The sequence below is a fragment of the Leiobunum rupestre genome, chromosome 4 (assembly GCF_980474605.1).
Source record: "Leiobunum rupestre chromosome 4, qqLeiRupe1.1.hap1, whole genome shotgun sequence".
NCBI classification, from domain to species: domain Eukaryota; kingdom Metazoa; phylum Arthropoda; class Arachnida; order Opiliones; family Sclerosomatidae; genus Leiobunum; species Leiobunum rupestre.
In genome coordinates, this window is record NC_143387.1 from 38140971 (window position 1) to 38156552 (window position 15582).

At 39.2% G+C, this 15582-nt stretch overlaps 1 protein-coding gene across 1 annotated transcript; it reads right to left on the reverse strand.

Moving 5' to 3' along the window:
- Positions 1–2314: 2314 nt before the first annotated feature.
- LOC149947672 (N-acetylglucosamine transporter UNC93A-like) lies at positions 2315–15397 on the reverse strand. Its single transcript, XM_090171554.1, has 5 exons — positions 15272–15397; positions 13286–13497; positions 11994–12741; positions 5947–6214; positions 2315–5023 (listed from the first exon to the last, which is right to left on the reverse strand). Exons 2-5 carry the CDS (start codon positions 13465–13467, stop codon positions 4815–4817), a joined length of 1407 nt encoding a protein of 468 aa, XP_090027680.1. The 5' UTR covers positions 13468–13497; positions 15272–15397; the 3' UTR covers positions 2315–4814.
- Between the last annotated feature and the right edge of the window lie 185 nt (positions 15398–15582).

Below are 15582 nucleotides of genomic sequence, written 5' to 3' on the forward strand. Positions count from 1 at the left end.
TTTCTAATAAATCTAGTGGAAAAATCTGAAATTAGGTGATCCACCTTAAATAAGGAACTTTTTACCTCCTTTAAATTTCATCCAATAATTTATTAATTTTCTAAATTTAAAGCCTGATTCTGTGCGTAGCACGTTTTAATAGATGCGTTAGTACGAACACGAGGATGGTCGTGGAACATTGAACACTCCATATCCACGTGTTTCGCCCTAATTAAAGCGAACTCTACTACGTCGATCGAGTCAAGACGAGGCGTTCATTGGCCGCGCGGTGAGATGTTTTAAATTCACGAAGGCTGTTAATTAACGAAATTAATGGCTCGATTAATTCCGCAGCTAGGTTTCGCGCAATGCGGTTCGAACGAAACGTCCCTTTAACGAGTTCTCGCGGCCCCCATTCTAGTTTCCGTCCATTTTCTTCTTTTCGATCCCGATGCGGGACTGACAACTAACGAGCGAAATTGTACGTGAAGCGAGCCAATCGCATTTCCCTACTTTCCCTTCAATTCTTCGGAAATTCGTTGAAACCCCAGCGCTGTTACACCGCGTTCTTCCTGGCCCCAATCAGTTCACTTCAACGGTGACTGCGGATACAATGCAACTTGGCGTCACTTGAGAAAGATACCGGAAATTGTTTTGACAACCTTTTTGGGGACTAGAAATATGGTAAATTTTTACTTAAGCTTATTTTGTTGCCCATAAAAAAAGGACGCCTTTCGAGAATTTTAACCCGGGCATTACTCATTTCTGTTAGCTTGTTACACCACTTCCCTGCACAGCCCGGACTGGCCATAGGGCAGATCGGGCAAATGCCCGATGGGCCGGTCTAGTCAAAGGACCGTGCTTGGACACAATCATGTAGTGTTTTTGTGGTTTTAGGTTCCAGTTCGGGCCTCGGTGACTTAGTATCCCTTCTCTCCCAGTAGTTAGTTTTTGTTATAAGTCGAGCGTTATTTGGTATCGAAGGCCGTCAAGCTAAAAGATAATATTGAGTGAATGGCCTAGATCAGGGGTGCCCAAATGGGCAGTCTTTAGTAAATGGCGATTTCGACCTTGAAAATGGTGATCTCGACCTTCAAAAGGGCAATCTATTAAAGTGAAAATTTCGGTACTCTTGTGGTGTCTAAATAGATACTTACATGTATCTAGTAACTTTATTTTTTTATTCTTATTAACGCGGTAGTTAATGAGGAATCAAAACGTCCGGAATGCAGAAAACGGCATAGGCCGCTTATAATAATATAGCAGACAACACTTACGACGAACGTTGCAGACGAAACATTCTGCATTCTCCCCTCCACCCCTCTCATAGCTTCCACAATACTAAATTGTAATCATGGTTAACGAATGGATTCCGGACGTTTTGATTCCTCATTAAATGTTTTGGGGAAAGAGAGAAAGCTTCTGAAAGCTGTAAAATGGCAGCGGCTGCGTTCGCTCATTGATCGTGTTACCGCTCACGATAGTGCTGCCCCCTACCAGTAAAAGTTTTGAAGATAGGAATATTTACTATTATTTGGGTGCAAATACGGGAGATCAATACAATCAGGTAACTTAATTGACCCGCTCACAGACCAGGCACGGGGTTAATGAAATCTATTTCTACATCGATGGGATTTTCGATATCGGAGAAGCGCCATCTATCTCTCAACCATAATTTTATTCGATCTATTAAACCGACATCTTTTAAGTTCATATAAAATGAACAGAAACGTAGTCTATGTACGGTGGTAAAGGGCTCGTAGATTAACTAATCGGAAAATATAATCAATTAAATTTTAAAGATTCTTTGGAAGAAATGCCGATAGATGGCAACTCTTAAGGCTAGTTTATATTTATTAGTCTCCTGACTGTTTAACCCAGATGTTAAATTAAAGGGACTTTCAAGGGAGAGCTGTGGGGAGGTTGAAGTCCAATTAAAATACGTCATTTGGTCGCCACTCGCCGCATTTACAGAGTTACACTCGGATGACGTTTCAGTGACGTTTTTTGAATCGACTTTATTTTGTTTTATTTTGTACAGACTAAACGTAGAACGAAATATCTCTACTCATAATCTAGTGTAACCTATCATAAAGATAATTAAACACTAAATTGTGCGCCATAGTACAGTTAATATTACTTAACAATAGATATTTAGCCCGGTAGATGACGGTTAGATCAATAGAGTACAATTGATTTTTTTTATTCAATTTGGTGCGCCCCCTCCCTTCCCTTCGAACTAAAATCCTGTCCACACGACTGGGTTAGATCGAGAGCTATTAAAAATATCGGCGCCATCTGTTGTTAGTTTTTGAAAAATAGATCAAATAATACGTCAATATTTAAACATTTCTTTATTATCATAAAAACCATAATTTACATAATTTAAAAATAATCTCTATTTCCACAAAAATATGATCCGAACTACCTATACGCGCTTATCTTCCAACTAGAAGCCGCTGGTATCCAGTTGGTAACTATGACGACTCGCAAAATGTAGTATAAAATATTAAAAACTAGCACACGTCTGGTTAAGTTCCATGGAAGAACTCACTTTACAAGAGCGTATTTGCTTTGAGATATATTTTCGTGATAAAGTAGACTCTGATTAACTAAATACTTTAACGCTCGGATATCAATAGCTTAAATTAAGAATGTATTTATTTATACTTATAAATGTCTATAGGGGCCTTAACTAAGAATTAAAAACCTGGCCAATTTGACATTGAAGGGGACGAACACATATGACCAGATTCTTCCTTAGAAGTAGAAAAAAATACATCCTTACAAAAATGTTAGTGGCCAGTTCGCAATGCCACTCTAAACTTATCGCTCCACCTCTAGCGAAATCTGGAAAATTTATTGCCTTCCCAAACGGTGAAACATGCAAAGAAACGCACGTCTAGGAACTAAGGATGCAACGGATCAATTCTAGGAACCGGAACCGTTAATATCGAAAACCAATTGAATGAAATCATTGAATAGTCTAAAAGCTATTTAATGGCTGAGAGCAAGAGTAAATGTTTCACGTAATGTCGCCGAAGGTGGGGTGGCGGAGTAGTTAGCACTTTTGCCTCGCAGCAGGGGAGCCGGGTTCAATTCCAGCTTTTGCCACTTGATGGAAACTCGAATACACGCCTTCTGCGTAGAGTTTGCAAGTACTCTCCCCACTGGTTAAAGGAGTTTCCCCTTACCATAAAAACTTGTTGAGGCTAACGTTAATAGTAAGTGTAGGAAGCTGTTGGCTCGCGTGGAATGAAGGGCTTGCCACCACCCTCCTACGCATTGTAACCCGGCCACTTGTACTAATGGCTTTAAAAGTCGCGTGATGACTTGGGCGTATGGTGGTGCCAAGGGTATTATCCTAGCTGATTATTATTAAAAGAAATATATATCAAATTTGATAACCGGATCAGATATTTGTTAAAATATGATAACCGGAACCGAATTTTTATTATGATAAACGGTTTTTAAACGGTTCTATAACTTTTTTACCACTATCTAGTGCATATTGAAAAATTTACTAATTTAGTAATTAAACTTTCTATTATTTGTTTTTCATACAAGCCCATCTTTATCCAGAGTAAAAAGAAGCAATAAAACCGTATGACTAACTAACGATCTCTTGTTTCGCACCATACAACAGTAAAGAAAAACACCACCTACGTATTTTCAATTCGTGGGGAAAGTTAAAACAGGCTCGTCCACAAAATGTTTGCCTAGAATCCGGCGCAATCGGCGGCAGTGGAATTTTCAACGCGAACTCGCAGATTTTTCTCTACTATTTTAAACATAATAAATTTATTTGATAATTTGGATGAAATTTTGACTTTACAGATCATTTAATACTAAAACACACCGGAACCGGATCCGGAACCGAGATAGTCCAAAAATTTGGAACCGTTGCATCCTTACTAGAAAGCATTTTTGACAGCCTGTGCCACAACTAAACCCAACCCGTTCGCGTTCGGGAAAACACTATCTGACCACTTCGGTTCATTAACTGATAAAAGAATAATTTAACAGCTCTGAGTAGCGAAATTTTGTAAACAAAATGCTTGAAAGGTATATAGCATAGTACAATATGTAACGTAATCATTCATAAATATGCCTTAAAAGCATTCTTGTTAATGAAACCTTGGGTACGTTCAGCAGCAGTCAACGGAAAAAAAACCGATGGATTTATATTTTCCACCGATGAGCTTTTTCGTCATAATGACGTCGTAAGTTGCTGAACGCTTTTATTCAGTCATCGGTGTTTTTTAAAATAGCGTAGCATTAATAGTAGTTTTACGTCAGTAATGACGTCAGTCATCGGAAAAACCGACTATTATTTCGGTGACTTCGGTGACTCAGCACATCCCGCAATGCAGGAAGGCCACAGGGCTTCAGGGGGCCCTGTGCTAGATACCCCGAAAAAAGTTTCGTGGGGGGCCTAGGGTGTCTTAGCTACGAGACTGAGCACAAAATTTTTAATACATTTCCATTTTTTGGTCCACTTATTGTGTGTTACGTGTTCAACAAGGTCTCATTGAAATTTTATACAGAGGCATACTTATGATTGATTATATTGCATATGATAGCAAAATGGAGTTATAAATCTATAGTATAAATACTTGGAATGTTAATTCGTCTGTCTAGGGGTGTTAAACATTTAAATACATTAAAATAATTCAATATTTCATGATATGGATTAGCGTGAGAAAATGTTGTTGAAGTTTGGTGATAATCAAAAGAAATCCAATAAAAAAAATTTAACATTCAACATCGTGTTGGTTAAACAGACTCAGTTAATTTAAGAATATGAACAAGTGTCATTAAATAAAAACTCTAACTTAATTTTTCTTCCCCCGAATATATTTGTATTCGGTCACTAAGTAAGAAACGAAAGCCACTACGACCATGACCATAAAGATTATTAGTTTAACGTGAAAACGCAGTGTGGCGCTGTAGGCAAACGCTATCATTGATCCCGCGTCTTCGGCCATGGCGTAAATAGTGAAGCTCACCTCCTTCTCGTCGGGAAACAAAGTAGAATACATCCCTATAGAAATAACGAGAAAAGCACCTTTTAAAAACATTCCTCGAATGAGAATCTAAGTAGAAACTTTCGCCGCTAGTGGCGTGACCGAGTAAAGGCTAGTTCCCACTTGGCGAATTTTCGAGACGATTAAAATTTTCGCGCAACGAAAAAAGACGCGTTTTTTCGGTCGTTGGGGAAGCGGTTCTCACTTAAGCGCGAAAATTTAAAAACGCTGAAAACAACTCGCGCGGGTTTTTAGTAATGTTTTAGGCCTAACATAAAACATCAGTTCAAAATGAACCAAATGGATGTTCCTGTTGATAATTTCAATAAATAAACGATTCTATTCGTGAGATAATTACCTTTATTTCAGTATCTTGGTCAAGTTGGCTGAGCTGCTTTTCTAAAGACCTAGGCTTAATAAGTGACGGACGGGAGCGGAATAGATCGAGGGAACGCGTTTTCTGATTGGCTGAAGCTTTTTATCACCAAAAAATAGAACATTCGCGAGATACCGCGGAGACGCGACTTTAGGGGCGAATTTGAAAAAAATCGCAAATTTTATTCGCGAGCGTCAATTTTCAGCGCGAAAATTGTTTTTTTCGCTAAGTGGGAACTAGGCTTTAGAGATACTTTGAGCAGACGGCGCCTGATTTTCGTTTTAGAAACATGCATCGTCATTCGTTAAGACTACCAAGGGAATGAATACTTGATCTCAAGACTACCAAAGGAATGATACTTGATGTCAAGACTACCAAGGGAATGAATACTTGATGTCAAGACTACCAAGGGAATGAATACTTGGTATTAAGATTACCAAAGGAATAAATACTTTTCAAAACTATCAATGGAATAATTAGGCGCCGTCTGCTTAGAGTTTTTCTTACTTTGGTCGTGGCGAAAGTTTCTTCTTAAATTGCCATTTCTCGATGTGATTCACTTACCAGCAACTTGAGATTCCCAGACAGCGTTGCTGACTGCTAAAAGACACGGGACTACGAAGAACAAGGTTACGTGTTCCGGAGTTGGTGACCACCATAGTAGGATACCCAAGACGATAAAATGGATAATTAAGGCTAAGACGAAAAGCGGAAGTCGTCCAACCCAGCGTCCTAAACGACCGAATGTCAGGGAACTGACGCAGCAAACCACTCCGAAACCCATCATGCACAAACCAACGTTGTGGATGCCCCAGCTACACGTCACGTACGCCTGAAAAAATAGACAATTACTGGGTTTGATGATAAATTTGTTCAAAGGTTAAGTTTAAGTTGATATTGGGTTAATTTAACACAAACCTTACGTTTTGCAATCAATGGGAAATTGCAAAATTAAAATCTGTTATTTGCGCTATATTTCATTGAATCTCCACGACCACTTTATAGTCCATTGGACAATTTAATATCTAGTTAATTTTGTCTTGTTTAAGTCGGATTGTTCGTAGGTTTTCTTTTACTTTAAACTCTAAGGAAATTATTCAATTTCTAAGAGTAAGAGTTAAATCTAAGTTCATGTTTAAATTTGTTAGAAATCAACATTATTTCATCCAAAAAAAATCAATAAAGAGTGGTCGATGTTACCAAAATTGAAATTTCGGGTTTTTATGGATAAATAAATTGCAAACTGGTAGTTTCTCTCTAAAGATTTATGGATATTAAAGGGAGTGCCACCTAGGAGCAACAAACACAACATCCCACACAAGAAGAACGCAACCCGTCAAAAGTCGTGGATTTTCTTGTGTACATTTTTCATTGGCTAGACGCTTTAGCGCCTGCTGCCATCGGAAGCGGAAAATTCGGGAATTGTCTTCCCTCCCACAAGTAAAACGTTCAGCGTAAAGGCTCGTCCAATGAAATTCGTACACAACCCTTCATAAGCGTGTTTAAAGGCTAGCTGCGTTCTCCTTGTGTTTGTTGCTCCTAGGTGCCACCCTAGCAGAAAATGTCTAGCTTCCGTTACTACTCACTCGTGGCGCGCCAGTTAGAATGTAGTAGAGAATCCTGTAGGTGTAGCGCGCGCGTATATCTCCCAACCTAATTTCTATAGACCTGGCAGCTGAATGGGAAAGGACATCGCACTACTTCTATGGAATTTTGCTTTCGACATATTTTTTCAAATTGAAACATGTTGTTAAACTTGATCATAAGTGTATCACATTATTGCATAAGTGTGACACTTCCTATTCTTCACATGCAAAAGTTTTACTGAGAGCTATTCACAAGACAGACTGAATTATGGGCTTCGTCGCCGTTTTACGTCCGCTTGCTAACGCGTCACACGTAGCCTTTGACAGCGCCTCACTAGGGGGAGATTTTATTCTTGTGATGACGTCACTTCATTACTAGCTCTCAGTAAAATATCCTCTATTGATAGTGAGCCCGGACTAGCGACGTTCGAACGTAGAACGCTAACCGATGGGAACTTCTTTTAACAAATAGACTACACTAACAATTGTAAGTTTTGTCCACTTTTGACCGCTGATACTGGACAAAATATAGGAGCTAGGGAAAAATGGGACAATATTGCTCCTTTGATCAAGCTTAACAAAATGTTTCAATTTGAAAAAAATCTGTCGGAAGCCAAATACCATAGAAGAAGTGCGATGTCCTTCATTGCATTGGGAATAGTACCGCTAGAATGACTAGGCGCGTTCGGTATTCGTGTTTTCGCGAAACAAATTCTGAAATTTCGAGTTAGGGCACTCAGCTGTCAACTCTGTCATTATACGGGTAGCGCCATCTATCTATATTAGTACTATTAATTCAATTGTATAGTATATACTGCCGTGCAAAGCACAAAAGCATTAACGACCAAATTTTCGATTTACAGATTTTGGTTTTATTTCACCTTATTTTATACGTTAAATTCAATTTTGAACTAATTTTAGAATTTAAAGTTTTTGTTCTTAGAGAAATGACTTGTTGCAAAACGCATTATTTTAGGTTTTTGAATTATTTTCAAACCAAAAACGCATTAATGTGTTTATTTTCTTTAAAAGTCAAATCAAGACGCATTTTTCGCGTTTTAAGACATAAATAGTCCAACAAATACGTGGTAAAAAGCATTTTTTTAATGATAATATCGTTTGGCCTGTAATTTGTTTAGTACCAGAATATAATTTGAGTTGAAAAATCCAAGTGTACTATATAAACTTGAAAGAAGTAAGTTGGGGTATCTTAAGGCAAAGAAAGTTTGAATTTCGCGGGTTTTCTCCATATTTTGGTTTTGGTCGTTAATGCTTTTGCGCTTTGCACATCAGTATAGTTCTCGCCGCTAACAGCGGATTTGCGCCACCAACAAATGATAGTGTTCTCAATTTTGGAAAATTTGTTTCGCGGAAGGCAGATTGAAATGGTCATTCTAGCGGTACTATTCCCAATTCAATGATGTCCTTTGAATTTTTTAATACGTTGTAGACTGTCCCGTATTAAATCTTGAACTTCTATGCTAGATTTAACGTGAAGAATGAATATAGTGTTTTACCATAATCGTGTATTATCCAATTGTTGTTACTTGATTTGTATGACCATCTCGTTAAAGGCCGACTACATAGTTATTCGGTTTACTCTGTCTTTCACTGGAAGCTGGCTCGCTGCAAGATACATATACAGGGCCGTCTTTACATATTGTGAGGCTCTGGCACTTATTATTTTGAGGGCCCCCTATGCGACGAGATAGCAAGTATGGGCTGTAGCCGAGTACTCTTCAAGGTAGGGCAGGGCGAGTAGAAATTTATCATTTGTTTTTGGTATCATGTACGGCCACAGGGTGGGATAAATTGCCCCCCCCCCCCCTTCAGTGAGCTATTCCCCCTTGCCTTTCTTGGGTCTAAGTTTTTCCCGTAGTTATTTTCGATTAATTGTGGGAGACTAGGCTATAATACCCAAAAACGAACCGTGGCCCGTCCGCACAAACGTATTACTTGAACTGTCGTTCTTCGTTTTGGGGAATACACTGCAGTAGAGTAATTACTTCAAATGTGTCTTATATCACTTACGGAAAGCTCGTTCATTATCATTTATCAAACCGTTCTGTGTGACCGCCGAGCGAGTGAAGCGAGTGAGGTCGCTATATCATGTTGGCCATGTTGGCTATTGGTCAAAAACCAAATATTTCGGATTTTAGAAATAATTTTTCAAATTTATTTTTGAAAATGACCGGAAGTATTCGAACAAATACCGCCCGGTTTGAAAATTTTAACTAAAGGGAACTTTTTATCATATACCAAATATCAACGTTTTAGCTTGAGGAGTAAATTTCCATCGACTATGAAAGAGTGGTATTTAACAGATGGCAAATAACATGATATAAAATGGGAAAAGTTGTTAAATATTAGGAAATAACACTACAGCATAAAATGGGAAAAGATAACGTTATGGAATAGCTTTAACATCTCGGCCCCATCAATCGTGGGGTGATATAAAAACAATTCCTCAGTTACTTTCTCCTCTCCAACTTTTTAAACGGGCTACTAGCATTGCTGATATAATTTTCTTACGTCTTTTCCATTGGCTTATGCTCTGGGTTAATAAACACGTAAAGGCATAAGTAACAAAATATTATATTTCCTATTACCCAATGCAACCTTTTGCTGATATTCTGTTTCGCCAATGACAACCTAAATCATTGTGTTGCTAAAAACTGACACCGGTCCTAGAATAACTTAGTCTTTGTAAGTTCCTGGTAACAACGCGCGGGAAATCGTTGCTGTTAGCCATTTTCAACTTTTGATGAACGAGCCCAGACCCTTTGAAAATTAAAACACTTTCACAAGCCTAGTATCAGAAGAAAATTAACTTCTGCGAATATAAATAACGCTTACTTTGGAAAAATAATGATGTATATTGAATCATAATTATAAACACTCGCTTCATTCTTTAAAGGGAATATAACCTCTGGTATTTTGGTCGCCATCCAACGGTTTCGCTGTTGACCGCTTCCTCCTATGGCTTTAGAGGCATCGGCGCTGCTTAGTGGTTTACTTGAGAGGAAATCCTTAAATTTGCGGGGTCTCACATACAGATCGCGTTGGAGGTTATATTCCCCTTAGAGTATTTTTTTTTAATTTGAAACTTAAATGCGTTTACGATAGTTACTATCGCCATCAAACTAACCTGGCATTTACCGGCGAAGAGTTTAGGTAGGGAAGAGTCTCCCCTTCCAAAACTTTCGATTACACAATCACTGTCACATACTTTCCTTCGCAGAAATCGTTCAGTGTAATACTTCTTCGTACTATGCGATTTATGCTATAAGTAATATCGTGAGCTAAGGAAATTTCACACAAAACAAAGGCAAAGATACAGGAGCTAAATGTTTTCTGTTAGGATACAGTATATTTTCTTTTTGCCATAATTATTTCATACACATTCCTTAAAGAGATAAACAGTTCAAGATAATGCATTATGAAACAACTTAACGCCTTCTCTCAAACACTGCAAAAGTTTCAGGGCTTACGGGCGAAAATGTTATGAGAATGCCAAATAATTTTGTAAATTTGACAAAATCAAATAGTAAAAATGTTTAAATAAAATACTCGGTTTTCTGAAATTCATTGTTTGGTATTTCAGAAAATTAATAACAAAACTTCGATCCGCCGGTGGGAATTGTAAAACCGAAATTTAACTTCATAATTTAGTCGTATCAAATAGTGGCAATATCTTATACGGACCTACTTCAAGGTCGTGTGACGTCAACTTCGCACTCTAAACATAGTCACCCTAAACATTTGGCTGTGTCCGGAAAACTGTTGGTGAGAGACAAAGCCGGTCTTAGGGCAAGGCGAATGAGGCGACCGCCTAGGGTCCCGCGGTAAGCGCTGCCTTCAGGGGCCCTAAGACGATTCAATGATTCGAATTTGATTCCGGGTAAACTTTTATGAGTCGGACTCGATTCCAGATTCGAAGATGATTCTTTGATTCCGAAAAAAATTAAGATTATCGGTCAGATTCCTGTGACTTGGAATATTGGAATCAGGTGTATAGCAATTTTATGAATTTGTTCACCGAGCGAGCGAACCCTATTTGTTTAGAACATTTCCTCGGCAAATTTGTTATTGGGGGGGGGGAAGGGGCCTCACACGCCCTAACGCCGGCCCTGGTAAGATAAAACAATTTATCGAAGGTAGAAATCAGCTCCGACTAAATATGCTCGCCGATTGCAATAAAATGTCTCCGTTAAATAAAAAAAGTAAAACCTTTCCTTCGCTTAGCCATTATTGCAAATATGAAATTTTAATGTTGAATGGTTTTGTTTTGAGCCCGAGGGGGCCCTTTTCGAACTCGGGGCCCTGGGCCAGGGCCCAGGGCCCAGGGCCCAATGGTAAAGGCGGCACTGTACATATGCTATGCAAGCAGCCAACTACCAGTGAGAAACAGAGTAAACCGAATAAATATGTAGTCGGCCTTTAAGGTTTAAAAATCGTTTACTTAGCCTTGACTAATCGTTTTGTAAAAATTAAAAGGAAAAATAAGAAATGTATTATTATTAATATTGTTATCCCTGTAAATAGCTCTGCAAAAATGCCGAAATATGATTGGAGGGATTAGTTTTCAGGACTGCTCGAGGTATGGATTCACTAATTAGCTTCGCTAAAATATGTAACTTAATGTGAAAAGCTGAACGCTTGGTCTTACGAACGCCACCTAATGGAATAGGTGGTTTTCTGAACCCAACAAAACCCTCACCATGGTTACGAACAGAGATATCGTGTGAAATAAGTCCACCGTTACCATGGGGATGAAATGGGAAATGTGTAAAAGAATTGAGGTCAGTGTAGAGATTTTTCGTTTGAGGTACATTCTTTAGTGTATCTAGATCGTTAATCCAAACTCAAAGCACACGAAAGAGACTTTGGTTTTCAACCAGAATTTTCAAAAACACCAATGTATATTTCCAACGCTCTTTTCTTTTGGAATAAGCTTAATCGTAGTTTTGATGGTACCTTGAAAAGACGTCATTAAACGGATGTTACAATAACGTGGAAACTCACTTTAGTAAATTCGGCGGAATAGAACGATTTGAGAATGCCCCGTTGGATGCTGATGGGCAGAATGGTAAGTTGGATGGGATCCTTGAAAGCTTTGACAGTCTTTAGGATCAAATATTTTGGATTTTGTTGCATGGCGCGCGACTTCTCCATGTTGTCCAGAAAGAAGAAAATGACCGCGGCGCCCAACCAAGCCATGGCGACGAAGGCCCCGAATAGGATGTAAAGTTTGACGTTATCCGGGCGCACGAAATTCGCGTTGCCTTCCAGGTCCACGTCGGAATCGCCGAAATGTAAGCCGCACTTGTCCAATTGGTCCTCCGCGATAGAAGTTTCGTTTGCCGGGGCTAAAATGAAGTAGGACATGACGTTGCCCCAGACGTAACCGAAGTAATAGAATCCGTAAAACAAACCGAATATCAGACTAGCAGTCGATTCGATTGAGGTATTGAAGTTTTTGGCCCACTGTTCCGAGAGACCGGTTAGGTACGTGCCCTTCGCGGCCCAAATTGGAACCATGCCGAAGCCACTGATGACGGCGGCTGGGTACATGCTGTACCACTGGGCGTCGAAATTCGCGAAATAGTAGATGCTGACCATGAACAGCGAAAAGATCATACTGTTCTTCAGTCCGACCATTCCGATCAACACGGGCGGAAGGAAAAATTGCGAAACGATGCAACACAGCGTTTGTACCGTCAGGGAATAGGTACCGAGTCCATTTTCTATGTTGATACTCGCTTGAAGTTCCCTGGAAGTTATACGGATTATCGTTTTAGTATTTTTACACCGAAGTTAAATAGTAAGGTTAACAAATAAATAACATTGGGAGATTCAGTTAACTCGAGCTCAGGATCTTGGTAATTTATAATTTGGAATTAATAAGCGAAATTCATTAATATCTGACACAATCGCAGTTAGACGAAAAAGCAGACGAGGATGGTACTTTGACGTCACACCTCAGCGTGACCTTTATTGTGACAAGTACCATTCTAATAGTTAATTTTAAAGCCGATAGAGGGTGGTGCTTATTTGGGCGGCTTTTGAAACTCGATTATTTGGGCGGATTTTGAAATTCGATTATTTGGGCGGCTATTGAAACTCGCTTATTTGGGTGGCCATTGAAACTCGCTTATTTGGGTGGCCATTGAAACTCGCTTATTTGGGTGGCCATTGAAACTCGCTTATTTGGACGGATATTCAAACTCGCTTATTTGGGCGGCTACTGAAATTCGGAATACGCCCCAATGAAAATGACACCTAGGTAATTCGAAGGTTCAATGTGATTTATTTACCTGCATGGTAGGTAACCAAAAAGGTAGAGCATGACGGCGAATCCTACAACCGCCAAATTTTTGAACATCCTGGCCTTGGAAGCTGTAGCTACGGCCTTGTCCTGATCCATTTCGAGAACGGCTTTGCTATTCGCCATTTCGGCTACGCTAACTTCGTAGCTTTGTTTGCTCTGGATTGCCATGTTTGCGGTTTGAAGCAATGTTAGTCGTTCCTGTTGAGGACAGGCGAGAAATGAAACTTAAATCAAGGTAGTTCTTTTAGATATAACGCCGTTTTGCGTCAAGGAAAAAACATTCGGTTGCTTGTGACAGCTTAAATCATGACGAGCTTTCACTATTACAACCTTCAACGCAACACTCGCGTGTCTGACATTCCACATTCGGAAACCTACTGGGGAATTCCTTGTGGGATGTGAATACTACGCGTCGTGTGGCACAGCTGCGCAACTACACTTGCCTCGCTTTTGTAAAACGTTAAAACCAACCGAAAATTAAATAAGATAAAACCTAGAATAAAACCGGCCAAACTTTTCATACAGACTATAGAGCTAGTTCAGCAGGACTAACAACTTTTGTTATTCTTTGGCTTCATTGAATTCGGCTTATGTCCTGTCTTTATATGAATATTTTAGAGACGTAGCTTTTAGGAGTTGTAGGAGGGACCCTAGGTGTTGAAGTATGTTTGGGGTTAAGAATATTTTCATGATCTAAGTTTCTTTTTAAACCCTTGGATTTGAGACTAGTATTTTGCTTATTTGCCATCATACATTTATAACAAAAATCATTTAAAATAAGAAAAACGGCGGGAAAGCCGGAAATTAGTTAAGCCTAGGCTAGCACCTACGCTACTCCTAAAAATCGACTGCTCTCAATTTCTTACAGGCTTGCCAGATAAATATTTTTCTCTCACACGAAAAACCGACCAAACGTTCATCTCCTCCGAACTCAAAAGGGGGAAAGCACACCAAACCGATTTTATAGAACGCTCTTACATATATCCCAGGATTAAAACCACTTTTCCCCTATACTTATTTTTACCGAAAAAAATTAAAAAAATTACTAACACCGCAATCTTCCTGTTGGTAATAATTTTTCATATTATGGAGGCACGTTACTACCACTACTACTACTTGTTTACGAATTTCGATCCGAGTTGCGACGTTAAAATAAGGTCATCTTGGTGTTATTTCTCTGGTGACATCGTCGTGAGATTAGATTTCCACTCGCGGGGTCGCTAAAGTTTAAACTCTTCATCTAATAGGTTTGAATTCGGGTAAAACTAATGGAAAGTGTATTATGAAATACACACATTTTGCAATCTGTCCGTGTAGCGGCTTTTCGCAGTACGTGTTGTCTACGCGTGCGCGTGATATGTCGTACAACTCTCCGATATGGCGTCGTACTAGCGAAGATAACTATTTCTACCGTTATTGGCGAATACATTATGAACACGACATTTGTCCATATACACTAAGTCCGCGAAATCTATTTCATCAAAACATCCCGGGAATAAATTGCTGGTGAGTTTTGACTATAACTGCGGAAAGCTAAATAGTACCTGAACATTATTTACCTGAATCGTGTAGTGCCAGAAATAGCTCGAATTTACATTGCTCGGTAACTTTTGCTATTTGAATGCTATATTTAAAGGAAACGTATGCTAAAATACGGATATAATTTATGGAAGACTAAGAGAAGATAGATTGATATTCGGTTAATTGAAATGGCGACATAAAGCCACGTCGCTAGCGGCAAACACGAAAAACTCTTAAACTGCTAGATGTTCGTCGTTTTTTGATTTATCATAGTAGATTTCAACGTATTTAAGTGCTGATATAAATAACGAAAACCAACCCATTCGAGTAAATGTTTACTGGTTAATTTCAACGACTCTAAAAGGAGGTCGAATCCGAGACGTTTGTTTCACCTGGGGCTCATTCAAAATGAAGTATAGAAAAAGCGTCTAGAAATTGGTAGTAACCTTACCGGAATGTTAGTTTACGCTGTCGGTTCCAACAGTGAAGAGATCGTCGTCATCGTAGTCGGTCAAAGCATTGTCAGCGCGTCGAGTCCTTTATAGGCTACAGTCCGCTGACACTTGACTACGCGGCGAAAGATTTTAACGGAAAGGGAAGCGTTTTTTCAATTAATTCGCAGCCTTCAATTCGAAGCTTCTCTACCGAGAGCCAAATCTCTCGAGCCAGTTTTATTACAGTCGAGGATCGCGTACCCTGTATGACAATACGTTGAGCGAGAAGAGAATGGGGAACTCTATTGGAATCTTTGAAATTTGGAGT